At 37.8% G+C, this 23,074-nt stretch overlaps 1 protein-coding gene across 1 annotated transcript; it reads left to right on the top strand.

Moving 5' to 3' along the window:
* The first annotated feature begins 615 nt into the window (after window positions 1-615).
* ptpn1 (protein tyrosine phosphatase non-receptor type 1) lies at window positions 616-19,498 on the top strand. The gene is made up of 9 exons (XM_066643753.1): window positions 616-910; window positions 3,835-3,925; window positions 5,979-6,079; window positions 9,955-10,053; window positions 11,419-11,556; window positions 12,548-12,757; window positions 13,157-13,318; window positions 13,500-13,681; window positions 13,884-19,498. Exons 1-9 carry the CDS (start codon window positions 854-856, stop codon window positions 14,161-14,163), a joined length of 1,320 nt encoding a protein of 439 aa, XP_066499850.1. The 5' UTR covers window positions 616-853; the 3' UTR covers window positions 14,164-19,498.
* Window positions 19,499-23,074: the final 3,576 nt, after the last annotated feature.

Below are 23,074 nucleotides of genomic sequence, written 5' to 3' on the forward strand. Positions count from 1 at the left end.
TAGGATATTTCTGTTAATGCTGATGAATTATTTGCCTCTCAAATTTGAACTTCATACAAGGTCAACATCCAATAACAATTCAGGTGTCATAGCTAAGAAAACAATTAAAATAACAAATTTCAAAGTATTATAAAAACCGACTTAATTCATGTGCACTTTTAAAAATGATAATGCAATTAATGTGAGTTATACTAAATGATTAAACTCAAGTGCCAAATTAAACGTTAGATGTTGAAATAGTGTGTAGGAATAAGAAAATAATACAAATGCTTCCTTTCCTTTTATTCCGTCTGTTTTTTGACTGGTAGGTCATAACCATTTTAATGCGCCTTTAAATACTTGCACATGTAATTCAACTAGTCAGCTAAATATACAAGCCTTTCTGGATCTATAGTGGTTATGTTAAACGAGGGAAAGCGCAAAGATGTGCAGAGCAGAGGGTACTCCCGGAAGAGAGTGAATTTGACTGAATTTGACGTAAAAACTACAACACAACGATTAAAGGACTACAATGCCCAGACAAACAGCAGGTTAACGCTTCGCACCCCGATCGGGATGCTGTGTCGTGATTGGCTGTTTCTATGAGGGCCAACCTCTCGTGTTCCATGGTTGGCTAGTGTAGCTCTCCCCGGGGAAAATGGGCGAGGCCTCGCCCAGGCGAGGCGCAGCGGCGCGGGAGGAGCGTGCGGCGTGTTTCCGCTAAGAACAGGCCGAGAAAAAACAGTGGAGATAAAATAGAGGCTTTAGAAACAAAGCCGCGGTTTTAAAAGCGTTTGCGGCTCGTGATTTTTGCGCGGAGGTGTCTAAGAGATTGTACGCGTCCCTCTGGATCCTGCCCGGTGAACACACGGCGATGGAAGCGGAGTTTCGGGAAATTGATGAATCCGGGAACTGGAACGCCATTTACCAGGTAATGTTAACAGCTTCGAAAACGCACTGCACTCATGAGGCTGGAGCTGGGTTTTTATTTCAGTTTTACACTCCTCATTAAATAGATCAGCAGTTTGAAAGTAAGAAAAAAAAACCCAACAGTTACTCACGAAGGTGGAGTTGACTTATTCAAATTTTCCGTCCCACCTTAAGTAGTACAGTAGTTACAGTACTTAACTGTACTGCGAATGTACCGTCAATGATGCCTCATTTAAGGTGGAACGGGAAAATCTTTAAAACTGTTGGGGTCTTTTAAAATGTAAATGAAAATTAGAATTAGAAGCTGGAGAAATCAAGTTAGGCTTCTTTGGTTAACCTTTCTCGGCGACCTGTGACTGCCATTTAAGGTGGAAGGGAGACTTTGAATGTGAGAAGAACATTTAGTTTCATCAATTATTCGGCGCTGGCTGCATTCTCACCGCTGTTTTTCCAGTTAAGTTGCCGAGTTACTACACTGTCTCTCTTTCCGTGGTGTGTAAAAATCCCCGTGTCCTTATAGCGGTGTGCTGGTGACATTTAGCCGGATGCTAACGCTCCGTGCCTCGCTCCAGTGAGCTGAGCCGAGCTGAGAGGCTGACGAGCTAACTAGTAACTATCTGGCTCCCTCCCAAACCTCACTTCTGTGAAGAGGCTTTAGATATACGACAGTGCACGACTGAACTACACAACACCAGATTCTTTAGAGATACACAGCTATGTGTAAACCCCAGAAACTATATCTCACTTCTTCTTTTTCAGTAAAAACTGCCATTAAATATTAAATGATACATCAGGAGATATGTCTGTATATTATTTGCCAAACACGAGGAGTTGGAAAGTCAAGGAGAAAATGGGCTGTGTAATTTTTTTTTTAAATTTTTTTTAACCAATAGCTCAGCAAGATCATGTAGTCCACCAAAACTGTCCATGAGATTAACAGAGTAACTGCTTATAACTGTAATCAGTGGGGGAGTGGATAAAATGCATCTCCACTAGTGTTTTAATCCATCCGTCCACTGTCAGAACACAGTGGGTCTGAAAGGACACGCAGCTGTCAAGAAGCAGTTTCTGAGTATAGGAAGTAAACCAAGAAGAAAAAACGTGCACAACAAACAAACGGCTGGTTTTGGTAAAACAATGGACTGGCTATCCCACAGCTCAGACCTTAACCTCCTTGATTTAATTTCTAGATTTAATTCATTCGTGTGTATTTATAAGTGCATTTGAAAATTTGGATGCCCTTTGTCAAATCTACATGTTGTGGTACACATTTCTAAAAATTTGAATGTACAAATGTCACATTACTGTTAATCATAGGTTCTTATTCATAGCTAGCCCACTGAGATCTGCCCTATTCTTTTTGTCTCATCCATGTTCTGACTACATTTATAATGATTGCTGATTTTAATTTCTGCCTAATTATATCAACTATAAATTTCCAAGTTTTGATGCAGAAGGTTACATTACTGACAGCTCTGCTTACTAATCTAATCTCAGTCTCTTTCAAATGATGCAGATTCATGTTCGATACAAACAGCACCACAATTTTTTTTCTTAAAGGCTGGTCAAAGAACAACAAAAACTAGATTATTGAGAGTAAAATTGTTTAGTTTAAATTTGTTCATTATATGGTGTGCATCACTGAAGCAATTGCAGAAGAATTATTCTGAATTAAGGCACAAATATGTGGAAAATACAAAATTGTCATTTCTCTAAGGAATAATTGCAATTTAAATTGCTACAAATTTTTATCAGTTTATACCAAGGCCTGTTTTTATAACGTAAGAAAAACCCCTTAGGCTTCTGGCTTTGGTTTTGTACACTGACTGTCGAGTACCTGATTGACACTCAGTTGTGGTTGTTGTCATGTACACAGCACAGTGTTTGGTTGCCTGTGACTGGTCGAACTCTGTAAGCCAAAGGCCTGTTTACGCCTAGTGTTAACATAGGTTTTTGGTGATCACATGTTTGGAATTCACTTGTCTGCATGAAAAGCCAAGTGTAATCGTCCCCAAGATGCACTGTTATCAGATTATGATCTAATTACTCAAATCATATTTGGAGGTGGTCAGAAAGGGTTCTTGTCCACATTTAAAACAAGTGTAAACAGAATGCGTTTACAAGAAATGTGATTTTTTTTTTTTTTAACAGGTCAACTTGAATATCCACTGTCGTACGTGAATGAGTGAGAGGAATTCTGTGTCCATAAAACCAGACACAATGCTTTCTCACCAGCATTAAATTCTGTGATGTGTCCAAAAATTACTCTGGACATTCGAAGAGCTGACCAATGCAAATAATCACAGCGGCTGCAAGACAATTCCTAACGAACTGCAAATGATATAATGTCTGTTTTAACCTTTATTCCAAGGGTTTGAGAGTCTGTAATACACTGGTAATAGTATGTGAAAAACCACATTTACAGTCAGTTTGAGGAAGTAAAATAGAAATGATATTTTATTGTATGCCTTTTTTACGCAGGGAAGGTAAAATTGGATCACTTCTGATCAGGCCGGGGACACATTGTAAAGACAAGTGTAAACAGAATCTTGTCAAAATATATCCAGATACTACAAAAAATATAAATATGTATGTTAATGCCAGACCCAGTGTCCCCATTTACAACTTCAGGGTGCTGTTTTTGATAATGCCGGCTGTAAATAAAATTGCAACATATTCTGTTTTGAACTCTGCTCATTGTAGTAAAGGGGAAAAAAAGCAATGTCTATGCAAAAGAAAGTGCATGTCTGTGTGCACACTTGTGTTACTACTCGTGCAACAATTCAAGAAAATAGATTCTTGGTGAAAAAGGTGTGAAAATTTAATGTTTCTTATTTACATATGTATAGCAAGTTTAATATGTGCATTTTTACATATTTTTTTCCAAGGTATTTAATTAACTAAATTATTTGTTTCATTCTGTAGGAAATCAAACAAAACTCGAGTGAACTGCCCTGCAAGATTGCCAAAGTACCAGAAAACAGAAGCCGCAATCGGTACAGAGATGTCAGCCCATGTATGTGTCTTAACTTCCAGTGATTTAATGAATATGTTAAATTATTAATGTATTGTTAGGCTAAATGCATTTGGAGAATGATTCATGCAAATTATACCTTAATTTAGGCTGCAGTTTTGTTCTTGTTTCACAAATGTGTTGTCTGGCTTACTTTAAACTTAGCGTAGTCCAAAACTGAATTGTTGATTTCATGATAGTGGATCACTATTTAGGGGACAAGAGCAGAGTTTCACAAACCTGGTTCTGGAGACCTGTTATCTTCCTGTATCTCCTTTAGCACACTAACTGCATCTAAGTTAGAGTTTGGTAATTAGCTAATTGGTTTGATCAGGTGTGTTAGGAGAAAATATGCCTCTGGGATCCTGGTTGGGAAACATTTTAGACTACATCATGTCAGCAGGTTATGCGGTATAACTTAAGGCCAATTTTATACTTCTGAGTTGACTCGATGCAGAGCCTACACTGTAGGCTACACAAGAGACCTACGCTACCGTGAGCGTTTATACTTCTGCATTGGCATCTGCGACACTCTGCAAATGCACAGCCGCAACACTAAGGCTGAATCTCAAACATCTTGTTCTACACTCTGTAGTAGAGGACTGTGTAGTAGATTGTGTAGTACACAATGTAGTGGTGTAGTAGAATTTCTTTTATAAATCTTTAAAGTGCACTATTTTGGGAGTAGTTTGTTGTTTGGGACAGAGCATAGTTTAGTGGCTGAGGTACCAGAAAAGAAATAAATACAAAACTGACACTTTTCCTGCATGTTCCCGCTTCTCCTTTTTTTTCCACTGGAGATGTCCATATTTTACCTTTGTTCAAAATTTTTATTCATCCCTGATGCCCACACCATGTCTGGGCAAATCTCTCACTATGAATCTGCTGCTGTCTGTGGTCTCTATAGTGTGGAGAAGAAGAGCTAATTTTCCTGTACTACTTCCGTTCAACATAAACAATATCTGTCCGACTACTGGCCAGTCTCAGTCATTGCAGTCTTCATCAACATGTAGTTACATTTCTGAAGAGATGCACGTCAGGCTAAGGCGTAGGGTTCGTGTTGACCCATTGCCTATGGCGTAGATTCAACACAGAAGTATAAATTTGGCTTTAATTTCTTCAGAGCAGGTTGAAATAGAATTATTGATTGTTAACTGGGTGGAAATTGACACTTGGGCCCTTTTTTAAGTTTCAGTTCAGTTTTCTTTTGAATTTATGCAAATCTCTTATAAACTTGGTTTTATCGCACAAAATAATAAGACCATAAAAGTATAATGCAGCAGACGCACAAAAAATAGCTATTTTAAGCTGGGTAACCGTGTCGACCGTGACTGCATTTGTCATGTTTATGAGGCTTAAACCTAATTAGAAACGCTAACTTAGTTCTGCTTTGTAAGGAAAGCCTAGCTTTTTTGCCTAACCTCATATAAGGCTTACCTATTCATTTTAATACGAGTGCATAAAGAACACTGGCAATTGATTGCATATCTGTACAATACACATGATTGATAAAGGTGTCCGAACTTGTCTGTATACAAAATTTATACAGTAATGTAGATTCATGAAAATAATTAAAAAAAAACAAAACTTTTTTTTCCCTCTGTTTTTACCCTTCTGTAATAGTATTTTTACAGAGCAGTGCTGCAGTAGATTCCTAGCTCTTTCTGGTATTCTCTTTTTCTCTTTTATTCTTGTGCCCTTTTTTCTCCCTTAGTCCTTCCCCCTCTTCTTCCCCTCAGCTCTAAAGCTTTGAGATTTTAGTACTGCATCTCATAAAAATGCTCCAGCTATATTGGACACAGATAATTCTTATCCATAGCTTTATGGTCATGTATTGCAGCTTTTTAGTGGCTGTACGAAAACCATCAATACTTTTTCTTTTGGTGGAACTGAGAAAAGGACCTGAAAAAGATCTGTGATGTTTGTGCCACCACAGAGACCTCTGGGAATTCCTCGTAGCTGCACCTGTGACTGCTACACTGTAAGGGTATTTTATCATGTGATGACTGATGTTATAACACTGGTATAAAAATTTCTCTCTTTCTCCCCACACCAGTCGACCACAGCCGAATTAAACTTCAGCTGGGCAGCAACGACTACATCAATGCCAGCCTGATCTCCATGGAGGAGGCGCACAGAAGCTACATATTAACTCAGGTTAGAAATGAACCACTTGCCATTATAGAAGTCATCTGCACTTCCCATAGAATCCTAACAGTCCCTCCTAGTTCTCCTATATGGTCAAACTCAGTTTATGATAAAAAATGTATTGTTGGACTGTATTGATTTCGGCTGTGAAAGGCAACAGATCCTAACTGCAAAGTCCATAACAGAATTATTCAACAATACAAAAGCGTCAGCACCTCTAAAATTCCTGTCAGTAACACAACATAAGCAACACATATGACAAACTTACATAGATGGCAGCCTCAACTTCCTAAAATAAAACGGTGTTAGTAAATTAATAACATCTAACTACCTTTCTTGCCATGAATGTGACCCTATGGGCAGATATGGCATTAAACACAAACTACCTAACCTAACCTTCTATGTGGTCTCAAAGGAACGCAATTACTTTACCCAAGTAACCTGGGGAAAGTTAACCTCTTCTTTCCCCACTGATGTTTATCAATAACATCATAGAGACATGATTGAATTCATTATATTCAGAAATCCCTGGGAACACAATGTTAAACATGTCATGTTTAATAGCTGCCTGTCCTAGTGTTTAGTTATTTTTGGTATATTGCTGTGAATTCAGAACTAAGCAGTTTCAAAGGCAGAGTAAAACATGTAGAAACTGGATGGTGCTCTGAGAATGTGAATTGGGGCCAGCACAGGAGTGAATAGAGTTCATACAAGGGAATTTGAGAAATTAAGAAAAGTCAAAGCTCAGGATAAATTACTAAGTGAGTAAATGTAACTAATTACTAACAGAGTTGAAGATCATGATTTATTTTTGTTAAAGACAACATCAAACATAATAATGTAATTATGTTTTATACTACTTAAAGGCTAAGCACCAGCTGTATGAAAGTGTCAAACAAACAAACACAGTGGAATTCAAAACGGTGTTCGGAAACTCTAATAGGCGTCTTGCCTGTGACGTAGTTGGTGGACAACAACTCTAGAAGTTGCACTTAATTTAATGCTAAATGACGAAAAGGTGTGTTGTTTTTGGCTGCAATAATTCAATGTACAGTGGGACATCTGTGCACAAATGGCCCAAATATCCCAAAATATCCCAAAAATTGACTAAATTTGTCAACTTTAAACGGGCACTTTGGAAAGGACCATCTGCTCACTCCGTTATCTGTAGCTCATTTCACTGGCGCTTTTTCAACAATATGGGCATGTAAGGAAACCAACTAAAGGTGTTCAAGAGCCTCTGTACACATGGAGGTAAACAGGGTAAGGACACTCACTTCACCTGTTTTAGTTGGTGTTAGTTAACGTTAGCTTGACTTGCTAAACTCGGTGGCTCAGATTATACTCGGCTACGTAGCTGCATTACGGAGGTTTATAGTGTCGGATGAATTCGAGTTCGACTTTTTACAAGACACATTTACAAGAATAACGGTACCTCTAAATTTGAGTTTAGCTTATTGCTAGGCTATTGTCATGAAGAATGTTGGTTATTTAGCTAGCTAGATACTGTCATAACGGTGTTTTACCACGGCGTTGTTCAGCTGTAGTCCACCAGTGACGTCACTGTTGCGTTCAAGAATTTCCGTAGCAAGCTCGGGTTTTTCCGTCAATTTAATAAAATTGTCAGTTTTAAAGAAAATTAAGCTGCTATTTTCATTTTAATTCATACTTATATATGTCAGTAACTAAAATAATGTGAAATATTCATGGAGGTCCATTAAGTGGTGCTTAGCCTTTAAGCACTGCAATGCGTTACAGTGTAAATTCTTATAAACATATTATAGTTAGTACTTAGTAAAATTTGCATTGCTTGAGTTACTTGTGTCTAATTGAGCAAACGTATGTATCTGCAGAACTTTAATGCTTTATTGCATTTTCTGTAAAGGTGCATATATATGTATGTATATATAAACCTTGCTTTTTCTGGTACATAATTCATGAAAGCTATTACTTGTAACAGAATCAATAAGCGAGAACACAAACCTCAGTAAAATTTTCATTCACATTCTGTGCAGTACTCATCAACAAACAAACATAAAAATCTCTAAGTTCATTTGGTCTGTTGGTTGTTATCAGATTAAAGCCAAACTCTGGATATTCTGGGTGTCACTTAGGATCTGTTTAAGGAGCACTGCAACAACATGTTGTTGTTTGCTTTTTGTTATTTCCAAATTTTGGTGCTTAAGAAATGCGATATCATCGTGTAACGTATATTATTCTTGATGTGTGACGTCAGTATACTCGTTCAGATGTGTTTTGGCCATTCATCAGTGCCTTTTATTTTTTTAGTCTATTAAAAAGAAATCAATAAATCCTCTGTGTAATGAAAAAGCATGATTGGTATGTTCCCTTTCCTTAATGGATGGAATATTAAATAAATTAAATATTTACTCCTCAAAATGAAGGTTTCAGTTTGTTGAACACTTAAATCGTTATTAAAATTTCAGTTCTGTAGTAATCCATGTGTGAGGGGAAAAGATTTAAGGAGATATGGATATTTCGGAATGATGTAATCTGGACATACAAAAAAAGGTGTTGGATAATATTACATCTTATTATTTTTGGGATGCACATATGATCCCAAGAACACCATGCCTACTGTGAATTTGGCACAAAAATGCTGTGTCTCAGCAAAAAGTACTGGGGCATTAACCTGAAGGAGAGAAACATAAATACAGCAATGCACCTGGTGATGTGCTTCTATTGCTTAGCCAATAGTATCCTGGCTAGTATCCCATAGGATAAAAGGAATTTGAGATTTTTTTTATTTATTTTTAAGGACAAGGGTAGATGCCCATAAGCTTTCATTTCCAAAAGAAGTTAAATCACAACCCATGATTAGTAGATCGGTAGTTCCTAAATTAGTGTAAGCATTTTGTATTTTATTTTGGTCTTCCTGTAATTCTGTTTAGCTGGATTGCAAGAACTTGTCTTTTCCAGTTTTAAATGATGAAGATGATGATGTTTATTGTGATGATGAAGGGTTGATGGATCTGGGGCATGCTCCGTGTAAGTGGATGAAGGCAGATTTACGGAAAGTGAAGTACATTATCAGTGTTTATTTCATGGTAGTGACGCTTCCTGGCCTGTCTGAAGAGTGTTGTGAAATACCAGAGTGTGCATTGTAATAGAGTGGCTCTATGCCAACCTTCATACTGAGCTCATAATTCGTGCACACATTCTGTGGAAGAGGCAGATGCGTCTGAACATGCCCAAGCCTTCAGTTTATCTGGGAGATTTGTTCTTCATTTAAGTCACAGACATCATCATACTGCACAGAGTAGAGCTGTCAGCAGCCCGACTCTTGCATTGCCCAGTCAATTTTTAATTAATCAATGATCACAATTTGCCGAAATGCTTTTATTTACTTCTATGGTAAATGATTTGTGAACAGTTTGATTATAATGACCTGCTGTTAGATTGTATGTGAATACAAATAATAGCTAATTGTAAAGTGTATGTGTTTCTGATGCACAGAATCTCATCTTTCTCTGTCTGGGCCCTGGCTGTTATGGCAAAGTGATTTACAGCTTTTTTTCTTTTAAAGAAAGAAATATATTACATTATATAACATTTTTGTTTTCAAACAAATCTGCTACTGGGAGCCATGAGCAAAATGTTGATGTCGTTGAACAGACAGTGAAGTCAGAAAAATTAACATCCCTCCTTGTAACATCTCTTTTTATGTATAAATATCTAGCCTTCCCTGGGCACTGATTCTATTTCAGCACAGTTCCAGTTGAATGCATACTGAGATGACTTCAGTTCATAAGTTATTGTGTTCTCCTTGTACTCATCTGCATGTTAAAACATCCCTTTAGTTCAAAAGAATACTTATATTGATTAATCTGTTATATCTCTGCCCCTTTCTCCCATTCTTCCAGGGTCCTTTACCTAACACATGTGGTCATTTCTGGGAGATGGTTTGGGAGCAGAGGACTCGAGGGGTTGTCATGCTGAATCGTGTTATAGAGAAAGGCTCGGTGAGTGTTACCTTCTTATATCTTTTCACTCTTTAATGTCATCTGGAAACACACCCCTCTCTTTCATTCTTTCTTTTTTTTGTACTTTCTTTCTTTCTTTCTTTCTATTTATTTATTTATTTAACCTTTAATTTAACCAGGCAAGTCATTAAGAACATATTGTTATGTACAATAACAGCCTGGCAAGTACCAGAAGCTGCTTGAGGGAAAAGAAGTCTTCTGAAGCGTATTCCTGAAAAGATGTGGAGCCGAAAGTGGTGTTTGTTTTGGGGTCTTTCTTAGCACTAGGCTAATCTAGCTAAGTAATGAAAAATATCTAAGCCACACATATAAAACAGTTGACTAGTGTGGTCAATAACATTGAGTATCTTGCTACAATGGCCTCTGTCAATCGGTGGGTATTTTAGGTAGCATGTGAAAAGCCTGTTCTTGAAAGCGGTGCTAAAAGCAGGAACAATGGGCAAGCATGTAACAAAATTACTACCGTTTGTGCCACTTTGACAAGGACAGAATTATTATGGTTATGTTTTGGTCAGAGTATCTCTGAAATAACAGTTTTGCTCGGTGTTTCCAGTATGCAGTGATTAGTACCTATGAAATGTGGTCCAAGGAAGGACAACCAGTAACAGGGTAATTGGATTCACAAGGCTTACTGATGAGCAAGGGGAGTGAAGTGTACTGGACCTTTTTGATGTGGACCTATCTCAAAAAAAAAACTACCATAGCACAAACTGAGATGCACTGTGTGTTTTTAAAAAACATTTGCTTTTATTTTTATTAATTTGACCTCTTAGTCATTTTATTCTTGTGGCTGTTTTACAGATTATGCCATGGCCAGCTTATATTGCATCTCAATATTTATAGTCCATATATAAGTTCAGTAATTTACAAAAGAACCAAAAAAAATCTTATCATATATTAGGACAGAACTGGACATATCTCGTCAAGATTGCTGTTACTGTTAATTAAAAAATATCTAGAAAGTCTATTTTTTTACTCTATTTGCTTGTATGTTTATTTGTTCTTAATTCTTTGAGTTGTTAAAAGTTGGAAATGATATATAAATAATTGAAAAAAATATATAGTAAGCATACTAAAGTATATTATAGTATACCAAAATGTAGATTTAATGTTTTGATTTAAGAATGTCTTTCTCTAATAATGTTTAACTATGTTCTTAGGGTCCTTGCTGTCAGGCTAATACAAAAATGTTGTGTAAGAATAAATTTGCATGAATGAAAAATGTGAAACATTAGCTAGATGGTTGTTGTACTTGATGCACCCAGTTGAGTTAAGCAGTGGCCTTGAAAATATGATATTTTGGGCTGTGCTGTCCTCATGCCGCTGTGTGTTTTTCTTGACCAGGTAAAGTGTGCCCAGTACTGGCCACAGAGGGAGGAGCGGGAAGCATATTTTGAGGACACAAACTTCAAACTGACTCTGGTTTCAGAAGATGTGAAGTCGTATTACACAGTTCGGCAACTGGAGCTGGAGAATCTATCAGTGAGAAACTTTACTTCGCATTTGCTTTTACACAGCACAATCAATTGTGGCACAGTTGTTAAAAATGTTTTCATAATCACAGTAATGATTGCTAAACTGGAGTGAGTCCTGTTGTAAACCTACTTTTTGGGAATGGTTTTGGAGACAGAATTACATTTCTCACAAATTTAAAAATAATACTTACCTAATGTTCAACACAATTATGGTAAAATTGTACTCACACTTGACCCAGCTGCCTCCTTTCCCACCCCATTCCCTCACTGGTATGTGCTCACATTGAATTTAATGTTCAGGACTCATGCACACTTACATTTTCTGCCTTTGGTTTTTGTTAAAATGATAAAATCATAAAAATGATTTGGTACAGGGCAGTGGAGTTCATGTTTGTCCTTCGTGGCTTATTTGGAGTGCTTTTATCTGCAGTGACTATCTGCACTTTCACATGACTTATAGTTTTATAGATTATGTAGCAAAGTGATTTTTTTTCCTTTAATCATATCACCCTTTTTATGTGGGCGATTTATGATTTTTATGGGGGCAGGTGGTCACAAATTTTATTTTACTAGATATCCCAGCAAACACTTCAAGCAAACTCTGCACCTCAGCAAAATAAATATGATCCCTTTTGTCGCCATGTTTCTTTACAGTGAATGAATGTCACTTTCAGTGATTGCATATTAAGTTCAAGTTCAATCATGCTGACCTGTGCTGAACCATGCTTGGGCCCACCACCTCAAGTGAGGAACAGAGATCAAACTAGTCAAATTAATTAGACTTTGGTGGTCAAAGGGGCCCAGGCACGGAACAGACTGCCTAATGAGATTACACCCTAGTTGTTATTTTTCTGCTTTTTAATGCGTTTTTTTTAACAAGACACACAGCATATCCACCAATTCTGATTTAAATCTTGAAAGCTGTTAGTTATTACAATTGTGAAGGGTATGAGTTTCTAATTGGTTGAGGGGTTCTAATTATGTGTATCTGTCTCCAGTCTCAGGAAACCAGAGAGATTCTTCATTTTCACTACACCACTTGGCCAGATTTTGGCGTGCCTGAGTCTCCTGCTTCGTTCCTGAACTTTCTGTTTAAGGTGCGGGAATCAGGCTGTCTGAACTCCGACCAGGGGCCAGTGGTGGTCCACTGCAGTGCTGGGATTGGCCGTTCTGGAACCTTCTGCCTTGTAGATACTTGCCTCCTGCTGGTGAGTAGAACAGGTTTTTTTTTACTCATAACATATTTAATCATGTTATTTTTGTGTTTTTAATTTGTAATCACATAACAGCAGCTTATTATATATTAACAGTTTATTGCACATACCTATATAGACTTGTCCACATTACACAAAACGAATATCTGTTCTGACTTGATCTGGTTTGATTATCTGTTCTCAAAGTGCTTCTGCTGTGAGTAAAATTCTTAATAATTTACTGAATAGCTGGTTTATTATTGCCTTCTGTGTACAGAAATAGGTTTGTTGTAATAGGTTTTTTGTCTTGAATTAGCACATTCTTTAGTTCAGTTCAAATTTCAAAATCCTGTCACATAACTATTGCAAATCTTCATGTTAAATTATGTAAACTGTTCTCTCCTGCATGTTTAGATGTCTTTACGGAAAGATCCATCCTCAGTCCAAATCAAGGATGTTCTATTGGACATGAGGAGGTACCGAATGGGTCTGATCCAAACAGCTGACCAGCTCCGATTCTCCTACCTCGCAGTAATTGAAGGAGCCAAATCCATTATGGGAGACACATCTGTTCAGGTGACTCCTGGGTTATTAACACATGACATGAAATATGAAGAAATACATATTCTTTAAATAAATATATACCCAAATGCTAAAGGATTTGAAATAGTTTTTGAGTGACCATGATGAAAGGTATATTTCACCTCGTTCACAAGCTAAAATTTGCAGTCATTTAACATTCATTTTGTGTTTGTAGGAATCATGGAAGGCGTTATCGAATGAGGGAGACCCTCCTCCAGAGTTCACTCCTCCGCCACGTCCACGACCCCTGAAGGACCCCCACAATGGAACAGGAGACTCTGTAAAGCCTGAGCCCACACCACGTTTCTTCCCTGAGCCTGAGCTCATACAGGCGAGGAACGAGATCCACACACACAGGTAACACATTCACAGATACAGTACATGCTGTAGTCATGTTAAGACCTGTTCACTCTTGCATGAATAACAGTTATTAAACTTATTTTCAGTAGTGTTGTCAGTAAATCTCACCTGACTTAAATCTGAAACATCCAGTGTTGTGTTGTATTTATATTATAACACTGATTAATGTTTATTTCTTCATTTTGCTCTACCCCCTTAGTGCCCCTCGAGAAACAGAGGTTCGTAGGCGAGCAGTGGAAGCAGGGACAGGTGAGGTCTTTGTAGACCAGCCAGACAATGCCAGCATTGTAAAGCCAAGCCACACAGTCCCAAAGACAACAAATCCTGTGGTCAATCCTGCACGGTTGCCTCTTGAGACACAAACACCGCCGTCTCGAGGCAGCGCTGCCGGAGAGTGGAGCCCATTTCTGACCAACGTCTGTGTGTGCACCGTACTTGCTCTTGGTGCTTACATCTGTTACCGCACCTTTTTCCACTGATGTTGTGTGTCTGTCTCTGTCTGTCTTCCTCATCTCTCTCCATCTCTCTCTCTCCCTCCATCTCTGGGGGTGGGCAAATAGGTTCTGCTGGCCAGCCAGCCCTCTCTACCTCCTTTAAGAGAGAGACAATTTGAAAAAGAGAGAGATGAAGACATATGCCAATGAGGCCTGCCTCTTTAATTGTTTCACCCCCCCCCCACTTTCTTTTCCTCACAGTTTTGGGGGGAAGGATGTAGAGATGTACTTTTCTGCCAAACTGCTGTTGTTCCCCCTACACACACACACACACACACACACACACACACACACACACACAGATTCTACAATACTGTTAAAACCAGGGACCATTCTTCGCTTATTTAATTTCTAGTCAAAAACAGCTATTAAATACCAGTAATTCATTATTTATATATATTTCTTCCTCTGAGAGAATAGAAAAAAAATAACTAAACATAAAGATTTTAGGGATTGATGACTCTAAATTTGCAATTGGGATTTATTTGATTGTGAGAAACAGAAATTACAGAGCTGTAAATGCAGAGGAATTGGCACTAGATTCTAAATGATTTAATGTTTAGTTGTTTAGATTTCTGTTTGATTTTTCAGTTAAATATATTTTAACATTAGTTATTTTTGATTTGAAATATAATAATTGAACTGTGGTCTCTGACTTTGGCATAGAACTGTGTCTGTCTATAGCTCAGGGCATCACATTTCAGGTGTCACCAAATATGGCATCCAGGTTTTACTTAATCCAAATAAATCCTTTTATTATTGCTGCAATAAGTAAGGGAAAGTTTTTGTGTATGTTTGGGTGTGTACCGTTTGTCTCTTTGTGTGTATGTCAGGGGAGTAGGGTGTATGTATATGTATTTGTCATATGTAGCGTATGCATTTAAAAAAAGGAAAGAAAAAAAAAAGCAAAAAGGAAAAAGCAAAGACATGAAACCCCACTGCATATGGCACATAACTGCCATAACTCCACAAATAGACTCTTCTGACTTGGACAGTTTGTTCGTCCTTCCCACATTCAAGAGTATTTTGTTTCTCCTTCCCTTTTCCTGCTACCCCTGTTCTTTAGCAGAGCCTAGAACTGCTTGTTTCTGTGTGTTTGAATAGGAGGGAGCTGTATTGTGCAAGTGTGCGCAGGACAGAAATGTATTGAGTTTGTGTAGAGAGAAGAGGGGTATTGATGGGGTGGGGGAACAAGCACACAAACAAATGAAAAAAGCAAAATTACATTGCTTTCCACTTGCCTTAGTGCAGTCTAGTCTTGATCAACTAAGAGCTATTGAAGTCCTAAGCTGGCTAATGGATACTAGAAGTCAGTAGTCACAGTCTTTTTGTTAAATACACCTGCAAATACTCTCAGCTCATTCAAGCCATATACAGGCTTCTTCATTAAATTGGATATGTGTGTTGTTTCCGTTTACACATACACCGAATGATAATGGAACAATTAGGAACACCTATCTTGTATCTACACTCTTTGTCCATTTTATCTGCTCCACTGACCATACAGGAGCACTCTGTAGTTGTTCACTTACAGACTGTAGTCAACCTGTTGCCCTGCATACCTTTGTACAAGTGGATCAGTTCTGTTTGAGATTTTAAACACTGTCCCCTCACTGTGCACTCTGTTAGACACACCGATCTCTTCGGTCCACCTTGTAAGATGTAAAGTCAGTGTGTAGCAACAGCTGAGCTTCTGTCTCTGTGTTGGTCGTCATCTAGTCCTTCATCAGTGGACACTGATTTGGACACCATTTGGATCAACACATCATCACCACATCAGTGTTACTTCAGTGCTGAGAATGATTCCCCCATCCAAGTCAAACCTGCTTTATGGTGGTCCTGGCCATTGAAGAGCAGTGGGAAACAGGGATAACAAAGAATGCAGAGCAACAGATGGACTACTGTGTATAATTGTAAAACTACAAAGTGCTCCTGCATCGTCTGTGGACAGATAAAATGGACAATGAGCAAAATGGACAAACATTTTCCTAATCCAAGGATCGAATGTAAAAAGGTCCTAAACGCACTTATAATTGTGAGAGATCTAAGTTTGACATGGCTACAATTTCATCATTTTGAGAGATGATTTTTGTAGGGGGAAAATGTGTAAAGATTGCCTAATAATAATAATTGTTCTAATAATTGTTAGCAATAAACATTTGACACCAAATATATCTTGGCTAGTCAAGCACATAAGTGGAAAATTATGTAAATTATTATTATTATTTTTTTTTCGCTGAACCTTTTATTTAAAGCAAACTTGCCAGTGCTGATAGGTAATGCTAGGGCATGTGCATGAATGTACTCTGCGTTCACCAAGGGGAAAAATGCCAAAAGAGAACTTTGTATGTACGTGTGAATGGTTTTTTTCTGTCTTTGATTATACAAGAATGTGTATATAGTCAAAGGTGGTCAGGTATCGGTGATATCACCCTCTGTTTCTGAGAGATGGACACAAGAAAGCCTCTGAAGCAAACTCAATTCCCATTTTCTAGTAATAAAACCGCTCTTAATTCTCCTTTATCAATAGGGGAATTCCACCAATTTTTTTTTTAAACTAAAAAAAAAAAAATAAAAAACACAAAATTTGCATAGGCACGTGATGTGAAATTGTGCATTGTAGAGAAACTTGCTGATTTCTTTACAGTGGCGATCACACAAAACAGGATGTGTGACATTTTACCACAGAAATATAAGCATTTTGTTTAGCCATTTATACAACCTTTGAACTTAAATGTTTATCTTAAATGTTTAGTCGGCAGATTAAGGTTAAGAAAGTTAAAACTCTTCCCAGAATGTTGTTGTCTGCCTTTGCATGTTGGTCAGCTTTGAGATAATCAGAGACGCTAGGCAGTTGGAATGAAATCCAACTGGTACGATTTTAATGTTACTTTTTACTATGTGCCATTATACAGTATTTTTTGTGTGTAATATTGATACTAGTAAGGCAGCTTATAGAGGCATTACAATTTTGGAAGCCTGGTTCCTGTCTCATGAACAAGTCTAAGTAAGTCTAGAATTGCACTTTTCACATCAAAACACTTGGAATGACTGTTTACATCTTGAAAAATTAAATTATGCAGGAATTTTGTAATAATGGTGGAATTCCCCTTGTCATTTACATTGTATGGATCGTGTGATACCGTGATTTTGAAAGGTGTGTGTGTGTGTGAGAGAGAGAGAGGCCTGCATGGAGGGCTGGAATAGTGTTCTAACCGTTTCCTCCTTCCCACTTCCAAACTCACATTTGCACTTATGATTTTTTTTAAAGAAAAAAATAGACCAAGTGACACAAGGATAAGGTTCAGGGTGACATTAGGCTGTTGTTGTTGTTGTTTTTTTTTTCTTTTTTCTTCCCCCTCCTCTCGCTTCAGCTCTTTTTGAGAACATTTGGAATGTGCTGTGTTGTTGTTGAGGTCTCCTTCTTTTCATTTTTGTTACTGCTGCTTTTCCATTCTTTGTAATCAAGCCCACTAAAAGCATTTGAGCAATATATTCAGGGACGTTGACCTTGTTTTTGTGATTTGGTCGAGTTCATTTAAATATTTGTTGCTTTTCTGGCCCAGAACCCACTTTTTTTTTGTATAACGTAGGGGAGGGGGATGGAGGGTTCAGCTGAACGTTAAATAAGCGTTATTTCAAGGTTATGTCTGCTTAACCTTGGCAGGCCGCATGAACGCACAACGACGCCAGGTGGATCTACGAGGACCCACTGGCTCAGTCCCAAACCCCTTCCCACTGTTAGTCATAGCATACTGGAGGTGATGTTCAATCAGGTTTAGTTTTTGACTCATCACCCAGCCACCAGGTGGCAGCATTGGATTCGTTTGCTTACTTCAGTGCAGTATTATCCCACTTGATCGTACTCTGCTGGTTTAGCGCTTAGGAAAAGTATTTAGGCCGTGGATTTGGCCTTTGTTTTCTCATCTGTTGTTATTAGGAATATATACATTTAAAAGTTTGTGGTTCTTTACAAACAGCTTTTCTTGGGGTTGTCTGAAGTTCTGTCAGCCAAGAATCAGACACCTCTGGTTGCTTTGTCAAAAGACAATAAGGATTTTTTTTTTTTTCATAAAATATGTCTCATTCACGTTTCTGTATTTTTTTTTCTATAAGAAAGTGTCTAGATGTTATGCAGGTGTTGGATTTTTCTTCTTTTGTGAACTCCCAGCTAAATTTACTGATGTGGTCATAAGAAAAATAACTACTGCCACCTGCATGTAACCTGTGTGGTTAGTAATTGATCAAAGGATGCTGATTTAGATGATGTAAGGTATCAGTATGATATAAAACACCCATCCTCCCCCGAGCTACTGGTGAAGAAACACTGCTAAAAAATTGTCTCACTTTGGTGGTTAAGGACCTCCAAATGAAGGTGATGGTAACATTGGTAACGATGGTAAAATAAAAAATAATAAAAAAAAAAAAATCAAATAATAACAAAACACACACGCATACACACAAAAAGCACCAGCACATGGAGGAGAAATGTGAAAATGTGGTGGTGGGATTTTGTAACATTGAGATGGCTTTGACTGTCTATTACAATTGTTATTTATTATTTTATTATTATTAATAAAAGAGATTACTGCCAGTTAAACTCACATTTCCTTCAAGTCAATATAACCACAGACAAAAGGCCCTCTAAGTTTAGAACGAGGTCCAAAAAAAAAAGGAACACTGGAACAGACGAGAGCAGACGTCTACCTAAGAAACACTGAAATCGAAAATGAGCGACGACTCGTTGCTTTAATATATTTTCTGAAGGTGTGCTTGGCCTGCCTGAAAGCTGCTATCTCTGTAATCAGTCCCAAATGAAGACTTTTGATTGTATGTGGACTCTCCGCTGGGTTTGTAATATCTTATTTTGAGGTTATACTTGATTTTGAAGTGCTTGTGGTTAAACTGACAGAGTGCTAGCATCTAGGTTACTGTAGTGACTTAAATAGTGCCCGGCCCAATGGCTGAGCCTCTAGAATGTAATGTCCTTCCCATGGACAACCCTCCCCTTACTCTTACCCACATTTGTTTTTATCAGGTTGTTTATGCCAGGGTTCTTACTTTCTGTTTGTCTTTTTTTTTTTTTTTTACTTTATTTCCATTTATTTTTGAACTGGCAGAACAGTAGAAACCTCTTTAGCCTTCATGTGTTAGGCCCAATGATTCCTTTTTTTCCCCCTCCTTCTTGCATCTATTTTTTACATTCATTATCGCACATATTCCATTGTTGTAAAAAGGACATGCTTTGTTTTTGTTTGGATATGATACCATTGGAGAGCTTTATTTTCAGATTGAAAGCCGAACCATGTTGTAGTAATAAAACCATATGTCTTAGAGATGGCTCCTTTTGGTTTTGTTTTTAACAAACTGGTTATTCCAGCATCACATGGTATCAACTAGTACAGGAACAATGATGAAAGCCATACTCATGAAACACATCTGCAGCTGAGGTCCTGCATGTCTTACTACAACCAGCAGCATCTGACTAGTCTTGAATCTCAAGTGTGTGCTGAATCTGTGTGAATAGTTTAGGATTTCTGTAAAGCTAAACTGGCCACAACTTATTAGAGAAAATGACTTAACACACATGGGCCTTTATCAGACCACATTGAAACCAGCAGAATTTGATGGTTTGTCACACAAAGTATTTCTTCATTTGGAGGACAACTTTCATTTTTCCTTACCATCTGCTGCCCATTTGGGAAGTAGAACTTAAATGTTGGGGCAGCAGCTTGGGCCAAGTGCTCCAGTGCTATGTTTGTTACCGTAAGTCAAAAGCAAAACTATAAGACTGTGTATTATTTGAAATGAAAATATAACTAAACCCTTACTATGATTCAATTATAATCCTGGCATGAAATATTTATTAGTATACATACAAATGAATAAGTAATGTAAGGCGGGTGTATGATTGCATATTATCGAAGCCTTGTTTACGTATATTACAATATATAATAGTGATAAAGTCATAATATTTGTAATGATAGCTTTTTAGTATCATTAATGGGTTTATATATATTCACCCTCTGGGGTCTAGGTATGGGCCCTCGTGTCAAATTGGATGCGTATGGATTTTATTCTGAATATATTAACACAGTGTACATAAGGTTCAACCCCTACCCGAATTTATACAGTCTGCCCTGTCCATTCTGTCTCATCACCAGACCCTACACATCCAGAGTTATGAAGCTTTGAAGATGATTTGAGACACGACAGTCTTCTGTGATTTACCTATAATGGTGTGACTTGTAGAATTGTGTGTGAAACTGACCAATGGTTACTCATGAGGTACGGTGTGTTTACAAAGAGACATGAAGAATTTGTAAAAATGGACTTCAGCTTTTCAGGTTTAAGGAGGATGTCCCCTGTCCACAGGGCCTGGTATCTTTGACCAGTCTCGAGAGCTAACCCTGAACAGTGTGATATGAAACAGATGGAGATCAGGTTAAAGGAGAGGCTAAGATGATCTGCAATGTCTCAAGAGAGGTAATATTCAGTAAAATACAAAGTACACAACATAAAGGTCATGAGAACTTTGCTGTGTGTACTTTGTCACAGTTACAGTGTAAACATGAAAGAGCAGTAATAGCATTTATTTTTTGTTTTTTTGCTGTAATTGTGTTGTATGGTGATATGTACTATTTTTTTCTTGGTTTCTGAGGACTATAAGAGTATAAATATATATGTTACATTTTTAACATTTCATTAATTATAGCACAAAACATTTTCCCACCAGTCAAAATCAAACAGGACATATGAGTAGTCAAACAGTGTGAATAAATAAATTAAATAAATATAGAAACACACTAAAAAGAGGAAGATATTGTAACTGTGCATGAAGCAACTGTCAGTTAAGTGCCAAGTAATAGGTTCACATCCCCTGAAGCCCAGAATGGGACTTGCCCCGGGAGCTTTGTGGTTCCTCCTTTGTTTCTGTTTTGTTCTTCTTTCTCTCCAGTTGCCAACAGTCACCACAAGGGGGAAGGTGAAGATCAGTAAAGCTGTATGAATGCACCAAAGACCTTTGTATCTCCTCCTGGAGAACAGTGGAATGAACTGCAGATAAGAGAATGATAAGAAACTCTGCCGCTCTGAGCAGCAATGAGATTTGGTTTGTACAAAGTATTTAGGTTTGTGTAGTACCCTCTGGATTAGTCATTACTTTGTATGGATAAACTTCATTAGATTCAACTCCAATAAAAACCTTTGGATTGAATAAAAGCATTCTTACTTTAGATTCAATTTACAAAATCAATATTTTACATTTGATCAAGCATCAAAAGACACTTCAGATCTACTTCACAACAGTTTCAGTTTTAGTGGCTCTGCATATTTATCACCCATTAACCGAGCATTCCTTCTGAAATCATTCATTCATGAATTCATTTGTTCATTATCTCAAACAGATAATTCAGCTAGTTCAGAGTACTCAGAATCACTGGACACACTGCGGGAACCCACACTGGGTGAGGTGCCAGTCCATCTCACACCTATGGATACATTTGAGTCGCCAATCTACCTATTTTTTTTGGACTGCGGGAGGAAACCAGAGCTCCTAGAGGTAACCCACACAGACACAGGGAGGACACACCAAATTTCTCACAGACAGTCACCCAGAGTGTGGCTCCCTGGAGCTGTGTGACAGTGACAGTACCTGTTGTGCCACTGGGTGTCAACCTTCAGCAACAGGTTCTATTCTTCTGGGGACGCATTAAGTGTTTGAAAATTTCTGTAAAAATGAGTGTCAGGTACTGATGGTTTGTTTTGGATAACAAAAGCCACTCTAAGATATCTTACAATTATTGGATGGAGCTCCATCTCTCCAGAAAACAGTTCCACTGCTCCACAGTCATTGCTCAGTGGCTTCATACTCCTTTAGACTACAGGTTCACATGTGAGTTTTCTATGGAATTTATTCCAGCTGTGATTACCAGTGGAATATCTAGGACAAGATGGTTCACATCTTTCACACTAATAGTTCTTTAAAGTGACCAAAAGTGCTTCTTTTATGACATTGTCCAAAAAAATAATTTTGCTGCCTTTATATTCCTTTTTGCATTAATTATTCTCGCCCTGTGAAAGACTGGCGCCCCCTCCAGGGTGTGTTCCCGCCTTGCGCCCAGTGATTCTGGGTAGGCTCCAGACCCACCGCGACCCTGAACTGGATAAGCGGTTACAGATAATGAATGAATGAATGTTTCTGTTTATTACATTAGCATCACTGAAATGAAAAACTGAACCCAACTGACCTTTAGCACGTTTTCCCTAGAAACCCATTTCATTGTGGGTTTTCTAAATTTCCACAGTACAAGCTTAATTAATTCATTATGCCTTAAAGGTCTTGAGTCTTACAGCACAGGGTTTTTATTTATGTGTATAAATCATCCTAAAATAAGAGCACATGGTGTAGTTGAACTTCTAAGGAATACTGATCTGTATAAATCCTGTATATATTTGGGGTGTGAAACAGTTCTGTTTTCCCCTGACCACTCAAAATTAAGATACAAGAATGGTATTTGTTCAGATTTGTTTGTTTGTGCAAACACATGTGTGTGTGTGTGTGGAAGGAATTTCAGAGCTTGTGCCTCTGGCACTCAGCCACTGAATTTCCTGTAGCATTACTCAGCCTCTTTTTTACTGGAACGTTTTCTCATTTTTCTACTTTAAGAAGAAAAAAGCCAAACACAGCCCACATAAATGCTCATTAAGGCCTTTTTTTTTAAAATTTGTTGACAGCTGACCAATCAAGTCTCGGACACTCTGAGCTGGACACGGAGTCGTTTAGGGAGTGAACCAAAATACTCCGCTCTCATAGTGGAGGAGGCTGCTCTAGTTTTATTAAAAATTTTTTGCTTTGCTCTAAAGTCAGAACTGCTGGCAGAAATGATGTAATTCC

This window comes from Hoplias malabaricus, chromosome 14 (assembly GCF_029633855.1).
Source record: "Hoplias malabaricus isolate fHopMal1 chromosome 14, fHopMal1.hap1, whole genome shotgun sequence".
NCBI lineage: Eukaryota > Metazoa > Chordata > Actinopteri > Characiformes > Erythrinidae > Hoplias > Hoplias malabaricus.